The sequence below is a fragment of the Falco biarmicus genome, chromosome 11, assembly GCF_023638135.1.
Source record: "Falco biarmicus isolate bFalBia1 chromosome 11, bFalBia1.pri, whole genome shotgun sequence".
In the NCBI taxonomy this organism is placed as follows: Eukaryota; Metazoa; Chordata; class Aves; order Falconiformes; family Falconidae; genus Falco; species Falco biarmicus.
This window is the reverse complement of record NC_079298.1, coordinates 27,677,815-27,690,328: the sequence shown is the minus strand read 5'-3', so window position 1 is coordinate 27,690,328 and position 12,514 is coordinate 27,677,815. Positions and strand designations below refer to the sequence as shown.

At 35.2% G+C, this 12,514-nt stretch overlaps 1 protein-coding gene across 6 annotated transcripts in view; it reads left to right on the top strand.

Moving 5' to 3' along the window:
• The window catches only part of RO60 (Ro60, Y RNA binding protein), an 18,935-nt gene extending 6,421 nt beyond the window's left edge, over nucleotides 1-12,514 (top strand). For 5 of the 6 annotated variants that reach the window (XM_056355950.1, XM_056355951.1, XM_056355949.1 and 2 more), the window contains 7 exons: nucleotides 79-299; nucleotides 554-700; nucleotides 2,169-2,306; nucleotides 2,591-2,707; nucleotides 3,478-3,591; nucleotides 4,039-4,185; nucleotides 5,462-12,514. In XM_056355950.1, coding sequence (XP_056211925.1) covers nucleotides 79-299; nucleotides 554-700; nucleotides 2,169-2,306; nucleotides 2,591-2,707; nucleotides 3,478-3,591; nucleotides 4,039-4,185; nucleotides 5,462-5,614 — 1,037 coding nt within the window. In that variant the 3' untranslated portion in view covers nucleotides 5,615-12,514. The remainder of the gene's footprint in view (nucleotides 1-78; nucleotides 300-553; nucleotides 701-2,168; nucleotides 2,307-2,590; nucleotides 2,708-3,477; nucleotides 3,592-4,038; nucleotides 4,186-5,461) is intronic. The other variant, XR_008824648.1, reaches the window with a different exon arrangement.

The window sequence follows — 12,514 nt, the reverse complement described above, 5'->3', positions numbered from 1 at the left end:
AGTCATTTGCTTGCTAAAATGATAAATGCCAATGTAAAGATGGTAATCCTGCTTGGAAAATATTTTTCTTTTCAATAGGAATTGCTGTAGTCACTAAATACATTACCAAAGGGTGGAAAGATGTCCAAGAGGCTTATAAAGACAAAGCAGTTTCTGCTGAGACTGAAAAACTCTTGAAGTATCTGGAGGCTGTGGAGAAAGTAAAACGCACAAAAGATGAATTGGAAGTTATTCATTTAGTAGAGGAATATGGTCTAGTTAGAGAGCATCTCCTGACAAACCATCTGAAATCTAAAGAGGTAGGTAAACATCAGCTTTGTATTCTCTTTAGAGTAACACTTTTCAGAGTCTTGAGTCTAGATTTCCATAACAAATATCCCTTATGCTGCTTTTCAAGATAGTTACCAAAATAGCCGATCTAAAATATTGAAAATCTTCATATAACTTGTATGTTTATTTTAAAATACACTTATGTAATGTACAAATGTCAGTTCTTGTAGCTTGGGAATCTCATCTTTTTTTTTTTTTCTTTTCTCTCTTTCTTTGATCATAGGTTTGGAAGGCATTGCTGAAGGAGATGTCCATTGCTCTGCTGTTGAGAAATTTGGGAAAGCTGACAGCAAATTCGGTGCTTGAACCGCGAGGTTCAGAAGTGGCAATAGTATGTGAAAGACTGAGAAATGAGAAACTGCTAAAAAAGGTAAGACCTTTGTCATAATTAGTGCCGGCCTTTGTGGTTTTTAATCTCTTCCTAAACGGTGTTTCTTCAGGCAACCTCTTTACAAAATAAAAGGAATGTTTTTTGTAGGAAAGATATAGTTTATTCTTTTAGAAAACTGCAGTGGAATACCTGCCCCTTTTTTTTTTTTTTCTTTTTTTTTTTTTTTCCCAAGAATTAGTTCCCTATTTGACAGCTCCTCCCCCCTTCCCTGTGTTTCTAAAACTTCTCTACAAATTAAGTATATTGACAGCTAGGATATTTTTTTATATTAGGGTTATGGCAAGTTTTGCCAGTTGGGTTCATTCATTATTTCTGAGTCTTGTAATTTAGAATCAGCAATACAAGCTTAAAAAGTGAGTGGAATTTGCTTGTGTAGGATCTTAGGAAGTGAATGAAGAAACTAGCATAGGTGTGAGGAAAAAGAAGATGGAACAAGGAGACTTTCTCCTTTCAGATTGCTTTACTACCCATCAGAGGTAAGAAAATAAAAAGGAAAAAGAGGCTTCTCCGAAAGAAGATCAAAATTTCCAGGAACGTAATGCGAGATGGAGAAGACAAGTAGTTTTGTGAGTTGGGGAGACTAAAATCAGAACACTTAACTTCTTCAAGACCATAGTTGAACTGTGAAGAACAGCAGTAGGTCTTTTCTATTCCCCATATCACTGGTCTTCCCTTTTTCTGGTTTCTTCTTTAATCATACATAGTTACAGAGGCACTGGAGAAGGGAGAGAAAAGGTGGTGGCACAATACCTTGATGGAAGAAAGACAGGAAGGCAGGCATTCAGATTTGCGTAGGTGTGCTGCTGGTAGTGATCAATGACTGAAACTCCCCTTGAGGAAAAAGATAAAATGTTGATAAGTCAGCAAATCAAAGGTGTGGTTTAGAATACTTAGTTTGCAGCAGCCATTGATTTGGTTTTATGTAGGGAAAGGAGAAAAAAAAAAAAAAAAGAAAATGTTTGGACTGTCTTCTTTACTGTAAGAAGAAAATGAATGCTGTGTTCTGAAAATAGTTTCTTTCTCCAGTTTTACTGTATTTGATAAAAACCTAGTTTTAAGTTTGTTCTTTTCCTGGTTTGACTCCTTTCTCTTCAGCAAGATGGGGACTTTCTCTTACTTGAAGCCTGTGACAGAAAATAGCACTGGACAATCACAGATAGAGCTGTGAAATTTCTCCAGAGTTCTGGTGATGGCATAAGATAACATTTGGAATTCATTGCAGGATTCTGGAAAGGGAATTAGGTTCATTACCAGTAACTGACAACTATCAGTTTGTACAGCAGCTCCTTAAAGACTGCATGGACTCTTAAAAGTTAACAAATTTAAAGTAACAATATACTAAACCAGAGATTTTTGTAGTAAGTTCTTATTTTAAGTTTCAGTTTGTTACTTTTTTTTAAGGAGCTCTGATTTTCAAAAACTTGCTGTTGATTTCTTCTGCTTGTAGGGCAGAATACATCCATTCCATATTTTGGTTGCAATAGAAAGCTATAAAGCTGGACATGGAAGCAGAGGGAAGCTTTGGTGGCGTCCTGATGAAGACATTTTAGAAGCTTTAGATGCCTCGTTTTACAAAACTTTCAAGGTAATACAGTTCTCCAATTTGTTGTTTTCTGAAAGCTTATGAAATGATGAAGAAAAGTTGTTGGGTAGATAACAATTCTGAAACTTTATGACAAAAACCTTAGGAATTGGGATTTTATTAAACAAAGAATTGGAACTTCATGACATATTCAGCTTTTGGCAATATTATTCTCCTAATGTTACCTCAGAAAAAATAAAAAGCTCCACTTCTAGGGTTGAAAACTGAAGAGGAAATTAATGTATTAATTATGTGTACCTATTTTCTTTTTCTTTTTTTCGTTTTAGACAGTTGAACCAACAGGAAAACGCTTTGTACTTGCAGTTGATGTCAGTGCATCGATGACACAAAAAGTTTTGGGCAGTGTGCTCAATGCTAGCACAGTTGCAGCAGCTATGTGCATGGTGAGGCCTTAAAGTCCTTTTTTGGGGGGTTTTTTGGGGGGGGGGTTTGTTGGTTTTTTTTTTTAATAAATATTTGCAGCTTGAGCTGCGCTTTTTGATGCAGAGGTGCTCTAAAGCTGCTTAGGAATCAGAAGAAAATATTCTTTGATACAGAATATGTGACCTTCTGCCTCACTGGTAGACCAGATGTTTAAAGCTACTGGCAACCAAATCCAGAAGGATCAATGTGAAGAAGTTGGTTTCCAGTATAAATCAAGTGGTCAAGGCTGCTTTTTACTTACCTTAGCTGTAAATACATTTCAATTTTTGTCAGAAGTATTAATGGAATGATACAGATTGGGTTAAGAAATTTTGCAGTAATTGTTGTGTGCATTTGAGTTATCAATACGGCCTTTGTATCACAGTCACTTTCCCCTCAATTTGTTATTTTAAAGCTTGTTGTGTTTTTGTATTATACAGGAGTTGAACTGTCATTGGTGTTTAAAAATATTTAGTGTTGTATGTCAGAGGGAAGAGAAGAAATATTGAAGTATCTTTAATTACAATAATTAGAGCAGTTGTTTAGTTCTGATTTTTGCAAAGTTGATTTGCCAGCAGTATTACAGAATGTTTATAAAGTGTAGAGTGAAGCATTAGTGCATATGAGGAGCTGTGGTGACCTAAATACAAAAGGATGTGTCATATTGTGTGTTTGGTGGGCAGTGCCTTCATTCAGATGTTAAACATTCTGAATAATGTAACTGAATTATTTTTGTCTTCCTCTTTATCAGGTTGTAGCACGTACTGAGAAGGATTCCCATATCGTTGCCTTTTCACATGAAATGGTCCCTTGCCCAGTGACGGCTGATATGACGTTACCTCAAGTATTAGTGAAAATGTATGAAGTATGTAAAAAAAAAAAAAAAAAAAAAAATATTTTAAAAAAATATCGGAAATAGCTGTTGCTACTGTCAGAGTTTAGATGTCTCCGTAGTTACATTGTATTTTCTTCCTAATCAACTCTAGTACTCTTAGTTTGTATCTGTATAGTAAAACACTGGATTTTTTTTTCTTTCTTTTATTTAAAGTCCAGCAAGTGTAATTATTTCAAGTGCTCGATATTAAACATTGCAATTTAAAATGGCAGCTAGGTCCCAACGAGATAGTTTGAAAAGAATATTAGAATAATCAAACAAATAAACCTCTGGACAAAACTGAAATGAGTAAGTGGCTTGTTGTTTAACAAAGAAGCCTCTGTGTGTGATAAAACATGAAGCTTACATAAAAGTAATTTTTCCATGGTTTACTAACTTCCGTATTAATTGCATGTATTTTTTTTTTTTTCTTGCAAGATTCCAGTGGGTACTACTGATTGTTCCCTTCCAATGATATGGGCTCAAAAAACTCAGACAGCTGCTGATGTCTTCATTGTATTTACTGATAACGAGACCTTCACTGGAAATACTCATCCTGCAACTGCTCTTAGAGAGTACAGAGAGGTAAATATGCTTCTGAACTGTTTATAGTTGGTGAATACTGTACAAAATAAATACCAGCTCTAAAAATGTTCTAGAGACTGAAGTAGTTGTGGCTTTTTTCAGCAAATAATTATATATTGTTAAAACCTGATACATTGTGCAGTTAGGCAGAATTAGTGAACACACTGCGCTAATTGCGTGTATTTAAAACTGCTGAATTGTTAAACAGTTGATTATTCTACCCTGCTAAGTGTACTGCAATATCAATGAAAATGTGTTTTGTATTCAGGGAATATATGGATTTCTGCATTCTATATATACTTGATTGAATAAGGTTTTTTTTATTGTTCTTACAGAATTAAATTTGGCTCACAGAATTAAATTAAACTTTGATATCTGCAGTTAGATACCACAAAGTTTAAATGAAGTAATGAAGATAAGCCTGCAGGGAAGGTGTCAGTAAGATGGGGTGATAGTATCTTGTGAAGAAAGCTCATGATGTTTTAAAGGGGCTACTCTAAGCTGTGTAGCTGTGTAATTTTAAAATAGAACTAAGAAAAATACCTTCTCCAAGTATATTGCTATTAGAAACTCTTATATGGGCAATCTTTTATGTCTTAAAGGAACTATTTTTTAAACTACAAAAAATACATATTGGCAAGCATGTATGTATGGACGTTAATCTTCTTATCATGTCCACCCAGCTGAACTTAATGCCAAAAATCTTTAACTTGCCCACCATGTTTTAGTTTTCTTAGTTGAGATTAGTTTACATTCCTAAATTTGTTCGTTAAAGAAAAAGTTCCTGTACTCTAGACCTCCAGCCACTTGCTTGCTTTACCTTACAGGTTACTAACCTGCTAATTCAGCTCATCTAGCAGAACTGTCCAGGCCACAATTGTTGTAGTTGTTCAACCAACGTTTGGAAATCTTTGCCTTAGGAGTCAAAGAGTGCATTTTTGTCTATTAGATTACTTTATTGGAAGTTTTCTCTCCAAATTAACTGCAGAATAGCCAATGCAATCCTTGCATTTGAAATTATGAATCTTATTATTGCAGGAAAGTTGTGCTAATATACCTCACTGTAATTATTTCCATTTATTTAAGTATATCTTCTGCAGGTTAAGTACAGTATTAACAAGGAGTCTGCAGTTCTGGTTATGGCATGTCTACTTTCTATCAGTACGGCTATTCAGACAGCGGTTTATGCAAGCAGGATAGCAAAACTTGGTCCTCTGGCATGTTTAAGTTACTGTATATGTGCGTTCTGAATTTTTTTTTCCCCTCTTTCCTCTAGAAAATGGGTATTCCTGCTAAACTGATTGTTTGTGGAATGACCTCAAACGGTTTTACGATCGCAGATCCAGATGACAGAGGCATGTTGGATATATGTGGCTTTGATGCAGGAGCTTTGGATGTTATTCGAAACTTCACTTTGGATTTGATTTAGTTTTCTAGACATCTGCTCTTCCCAGTGGGTCCATTGCTGGCAACAGACTTCACCCTGGGACCTCCCAGCCAAATATACTTTATTAGAACATGGCACATCATATACATATTGGAATGTTACCTTTTTGTGAAGGGAAAACAAGAAAAGCAGATGAGAAATCTCTTTTCTCTTTTTTCCTGTTGCACACAATTTAAATTAACAATGGGAAGTTTGCTAAAAGTAGCTACAGGGTTACTCAAGACATAAATTAATTTCATTTATAATAGTTTATAAATACTGAGAGATTTTTAATTCCCCCCCCCCCCCCTTGCTGTGGAATGCTTGTTTGCAAGAATAAATTGATTAATTACTTAAGATGGGGCAGGAAAAGAGAGCGGCTTTAGTATTTTAAATAATGTCAGTTTAACAGCATCTTTGAGAGAGATTTTTCTTTGAGCTTTTTTTAACCTCTGTATTTTAAACTACTAAGGTTCGACAGTTGCCATTGTTACACTACACATCTACAAAAGAAGTATTTTCTGGGACATGTGAGACCATGTGACTGTGACACAGTATAAAAGCCACCCCGTGAAATTTTATACTGATAAAACTGAAAGGAAGAGCTCATACTAATCTTTTTTATCCAGATTATCATCTCAGTTTTCAGGAGTAAAGCATAACTCTCTTTAGGTAAATTGAGGGGCAGTTTCTGTACAATGCTGTTTCAGAAGCACTATTTTAGAATTAATATGCTTTACAGGAAGCTCTAAAAACTGGTTTTAATAGAAAAAGACCTTGGAAATGGCTGGGAAGCTGCATTCAGTCCATGTTACAACTTGAGGAAGCATCAGCACACTTTCAGTGAGGAAGATCACCAAGCGCATGTGTCTTGGCCTGCTCTTGAAGCTGAGTGGTAACAACCAGAAACAAAAAGCTATGGTTTTTTTTCCCCAAAAGAACGTGTTCAATGATACAGAAACAATCTTCCTAACAGGAGCGTATTTACTTTTTTAAAATCTTTTGTAGATTAACATTACTTCTGATTTCATAAATTAATTCAAGCTAACATTTTTCAAAACTACCTCCAGTTTATAGTGACCAATTCTTAAGAACTTTTATGAAATGTACAGTTGTCTCCTTCATGTTCTCAAAATCTTGTTTAGGAAGTGATTGGAACTGGATATTTTTTTTTTCTTTTAATTTAGTCTCATACTAGGAGTGTGAGTAAATAAGGAGAACGCTAGTGAATATCTTATCACTTTGGAACAGGAACTGATAGCAATTCATGTGTATATGTATTTAATTCTGTGTGTATGTTTTTATATATGTGTGTATAGGGGGGAAGTTAAAAGATCTCTTTAGTAGATCACAATTTTAGAAGATGAGAAAGGTGTTTTGGGTTTTTTTAGTGGTGCTTTTACAAATTCCCCGAAGACATATGTATGCCAGCCTCTTTTATGCTAATTCTGGCTGTTTTAAACAGTGAATTTGATGTTAATTGAAAACAGCTGTGGTTTATAAAAATAGCCCTGTTGTGGTGAATGACATATAAGACCATATTTTTCTGCCTAAACCCCAAGCTTTTAAATGTGAAATTCAAGTTCATATTATACTTTTTATACTTGTAACACTTTTCGTCATGCCTCGTACATATTGATTACAAATTCAGAGCTCGCATTCTGTAGGATGGATATCTCCTTCGGTGCTAAAACATGAGGTTATGTGTTACTGAGGGTATTCTGCTATACAGTTATATACTCCACCTTAACTAATAGATCAAAACAGTGAGGGAAGCCTTTTCTGACGCTAAAACCTTGGCTTAAAGAACTGATGGTAGGACTGTTACCTTTCAGTGGACATGAATGCAGTTACTACTGAATTACCACTGCTGTTATGATACAGCTCTGATGGAATGCTTGAAGGATAAGGAGACTGCAACCAGCTTGTCAAGTGTCGTCTAGAAAAAAGCAAACTTTCCCACAAAAGCTGAGTTGTAGCAATCGGGAGTTTGAAAAAGAAAACTAGCCATTTCTTAGGGAAAATTTCTTAACCACTTTTAGTCTCCTTTCTAAATTAACACCATGAATATGGGGAGTAAACTCATTTGTTCAGTACATGTTAATAATTATTTAAAGTAAATGCACTGATGTTTTGGGGTTGGTTTTGGTAGAAATGTGTTTTAAATTACACAATAATAGCCAAACATCTGATTAGGTGTTTCCTTCTAAGCTAGAGATGTTGACAATAACTGATAGATAAGTATCTTTTGCAAGTACTTTTTCTTATTTGGAGTAGTATGTGTGAAGTAATAGGAAATATTTTGGGCTAAATATAAAATGAAAACTTAAAACAGATATTTCTAGTAACTGTGCAGTTAATTGATAAATTTACTGCAAGTAAAAGATTAGACTAGTTACTAACGGGTTGAACAGTTACAGTAGTGTTGCATCTTTGAAAGCAGTCCAGTTTAAAATGCAATTTCTTGACCTAGAGTGTAAATGAAGATGAACTTTTCAGTAGAACTTAGAGAAAATGTAGCTCCCTGTATCTATTGACACCAGATAGCTTTGCACCGTGTTAAAGATAGCCATCCGTGCTGGAGCACATAATATGCTCCTACATATTTACCGTATCTCTGTACTAAAAAGTCTTGTTAGAAATAGAATATTCTAAGTGGTTTGGGTATCTGATATAAAACTAGCACCAATGAATGAGATCATGTTGTCATTTGCTTTTCCTTTAAGATTTTCAGAGAGGGGGAACTGGAGTAAACGCTGACAGCTGAAACTTTGCAGTGTGTTGACCTTTGTTTCTACCATTTTCTGTCTGGTTTTGTTACTACCTTACAGTAAAGGGCACAGAAGAATGATGCTGCATATTCCTTTTCCACAGACTGGATCTTTTATTTAATCTGTCCATATACTGAATTTTAGGGGACAGCATGACTCACTTGCCATAACATAAACCTGTCCTGATTTTAGCCATTAGTTATTAAACTGATAATTTCCAAAACTATCTGGACATCAAGAGGCAATAATTACTTAGTGTTCAAAAAATAATAATAAGGGAGCTAAGACAAAAGTTTCTAAGCTTAAGGATTAATTCAGTATACAATAAATAACCAACCCTTTCACCAGAGAGGAGACACAGACTCTCTCAGGTTGATAGTGTTGTTTGCATTAGAGGAATACTTTGACTAACAAAACAAAAATGGGGCTGTAATTGTGCACTGCAGTTTACCAATGAAACTGAACAGGGACAAGTTTAAAGATGGTTAATTTTATTAAAAACAGTAATTTAAAAAAAAAAAAAAAGGCCTAAATGCAGAGAGCAACTTTAGACTGGGTGAATGTAGGTTTCTTGATATCTAAAAGAATTAATAGGTTTTCAGTTTGACTGCCATTTTATTCTGTCCCCCGTAATTCTGAAGTGTTAGAGTGTTATGTCTAAGACTATAATGTTCAGGCACTTTAGCTTTAAGAATGAAGAAAAGGATGTAATGGCTGGATGGAAGTGCAGCAGAGGTAAAACTTCTGTAGCGAAAGGCTGTAAAGAATGAACATCAAAGGTCAGGCTTCTTCCTGGAAGGGACACAACCAAGAATGTGGCGAGGGCAGAAAGCACTCAAGACCTGTTAAAAGTCATGCAATGCATACATTGATATAGTGTAATAACTCGAAGTCAGTAATTTTGCCAAGGAATAGAATTTTGTGTCAGGAATTTTAGACTGGTAGCAAGGAGGCAGAGAGTTTGGGATGCTTATGGAATTGGATTACAGGCAAAACATGGGGTCTGTACCTACAATGCTATTTTAAAAAAGAGGAGCCTAAAAGTAGGTGTAGATCTGAAGTCAGCAGGGCCAGTCTTAAGTTCCCACTGTGTCAGGGCTGCTAATAACTGGCCCTAAAATATCTTGCTACTTAAAACCACTGTTAAGCCTGTTTGTTAAACACTAATCTTTAGGGGGGTTGTGTTCTTTTTCATTGTTCTCTAATTGGGGCCCATAAATGGGAATGGCTTTGAAAGGCTTTTCAATGAAGTCTGTATTCCTGGCTTAAAAGATAAACCAGCAGTTCTGGAAATTTATTTTAATACTGGCTTTGTCTGTAAAAACACTAGGAAAATATTTCACTCCATTGCAAAATGCTGTGCAGCTTAATCGCGTACCTAACTTATGGCCACCATACTCAAAGCACTGGTATGGGTTCAGTTTGTTTCTTTTGGCTGTGCCCTTCCTTTTCTCTGTTAACGTTGGCTTTTTTTCTCCTTTCCCGTTTCCTTGTCACCTCAGGCCTATACTTGAATCTCTTTTCACATACAGGCTCTCAGCCATTCCCCTTTTTTTTACCTCTCTTCTGCTTCTGCCTTCTTGCTGACAATGAGCATGCTAGCTTAGCTAAATAACTTATACCAGAACTGATGTCATAGTATTTATCTTAATTTTTAAAAGCTGGTTAATTTTTTTCCTTCCTTTGATAATGTAAGTCTCTTAAACATTCAATTTGCTGTATCTATCAAATTTTTGGTAAAGCTTTGTGTAAAGATAAGTAACAAAAGTATACTTGGTTTATTTACCAAAATCAAACATCTGCCTGTGAATGGCTTTATTTTGATAACGAAACTGCTTAAAATTGGCCTTTCATATTAAAAGCTTTTTGTAGAATGAGCTCAATGGGTCGGAGCTTTCCATTCTGTTAAATATTATCAAGCTGCTGTTCCATGCAGTATTAGGGAAACATTTACATTAATATTCTGGATAAATGGGCAGCTTCTTTGTAGTATTGGTCAGAGAAAATCTTCAAAGAATAGGATGTAGAAGTAAACCTGTGCAAAGGATCACTTGTTTTTTGCTTTTAATTTTAAAGCATTTCATCAGTTTATAGGTTTATTTTGCTATTTACAGTGGTTTACAGTGGACAAATATGGTGTAAGCTGTTTTGATGACTTTATTGCTGGAATGGTAGGGATTTCATCGTACCATGCTACAGTATAGCGTACAAAATTGCTGAGTAAGAGTTGCGGGGGGTAAAGGTAAAACACTAGGACAGCGTATTTTGTACATGCTGCTCTAAGGGCTAAGATGTAAGATGAGCTCATTTCAGCAGAAGGTATGGTGTCTTTAAATATGTGTGCTTACATTTGGATTTATAATTTTGATACTGTAAAGCGTGGTTTCTTTAGGTATTTCTGCATTCTGAATTTAAGTTTAAATATATATATATTTGCATATATATATGTGGTATGTTGAGAACTTTTAGAAATGCTTCATTAACAAGTAATGAATATAAATAGCTGTTTTCCTAAATGTTACCAGCTTCTTAGAGTTAAGCACAACTAGTTAGAAATAAAATGTCTTTTCTATTACATTCTCCTATAAAAGTGCAGTTCTACTCTTCAAAAATAATACTGTATAAAGGAGTGATGGGCACATTGACAACTCTGTCTGCTTAGTGGAATAAGCTGATGCTTCCTTCCAGCTTCTCATGCTTTTCAGGAGCACGGTATTTAAGCTGGATGAACGGGTATATCTTAAGTACAGAATCTTTTCGTGGGTCATTTTTAACATTCGGGTCCCAGGGCAAGCATTATTTTAAGATTAACAGCTTTGTCGTGGAGACAATGCTAAGCAAAAATTACAGAAATGTTTAATGACTGCTTCTGAATTCCTCCCTTTGTTTTTTTTTTTTCTAGAGTAGAACCACACTTTAACTGCCATATCGTGTTTAAGTAACTTAAACATAACATGGCTTTGTGCCATCCAGTAATGAAGGCACTGTCTTGCTGCTACTTTCTATGAAGTGATACACAATTAACAAGAAACTATTTGGATGGGGAGCCTTATTATGCTTAAAAAGAAACATAATTAACCCTTTGAGTGCCTTAAGACATACCTTCTGTAATAAACGGGCACTCACTTGGATCGGCAGGCATACAGCATGTTTTCTCAGCAGTTGGAGGAGAATATTGCCTTCAGTGACAATGCCCTGGGATTTCTGAAACTTAGAACTCAAAGGGTTATTTTAGACTACTGGTTTGGGACTTTTTGTTAAAACAGGGAACAAAATGAAAAGATCTTTGGAAAAATTCCATTGCGTACTACTATTTTTACATGATGGATTTACCAGCTTTCAGGTGCAAAATTATTGTTAATCTTCTGAGAAAACATAACTGGTCTAAGAATTCTACACAGAGAAAAAGAATACTTGGTTACCACTGTATGTGCAAAATAAATTGCTTTATTAAGTATAAGTTTAGGGAGAGATGCACGTTTGTGTCTGTTTACCTTGATGACTGTGTCCTTGTAAACAAAATTTTACTAAGGCAGTGATGAAGCTAGCAAAATACAGTACATGGCAATAATAAAAATGTAACGAGGTCAGTGTGTCTAATAGCTTATTACATGTTAAAGATGCACAGTGCAGGCAAGTGTATACTAAAGACTTTCTACAAAGGATGTGGTTTAAACTTATTTCAAACCTGCATTGCAAAAAATGAAGCTGTCAAATTGATACCCTTACAGTCCTAGGTATCTGGAGTTGAAAACAAATGGGATGCTTTTTGGGGAAAAAAGTACTTCAAGTGCATGTAGCACTGAAAGCAATGGAAATAACAGGAGTCTTACTCAAAAGAATTCAGTAAAAATTCATTGACTAATGTTTTTATTCCAAACTGTGCACCTTTAGTAGTGTAATGGTCCCTTTTACTAAAGAATGGGATATAATTTTCTACTTGCATATGAACCTTCTTGAACTAACCAAGAGTCTTGGTATTGCCTGGTCTGGCTTTGGGTGTACATTGTACTGAAACTATTGAATTTTAGACATTTCTTGTAGACATCTAACTGCAAGTTAAAATCACTAGTAAACTGCGTTCTGACTGTAGAACTTAAGTACTTAAATAAACTCTATGCATATTAGACTC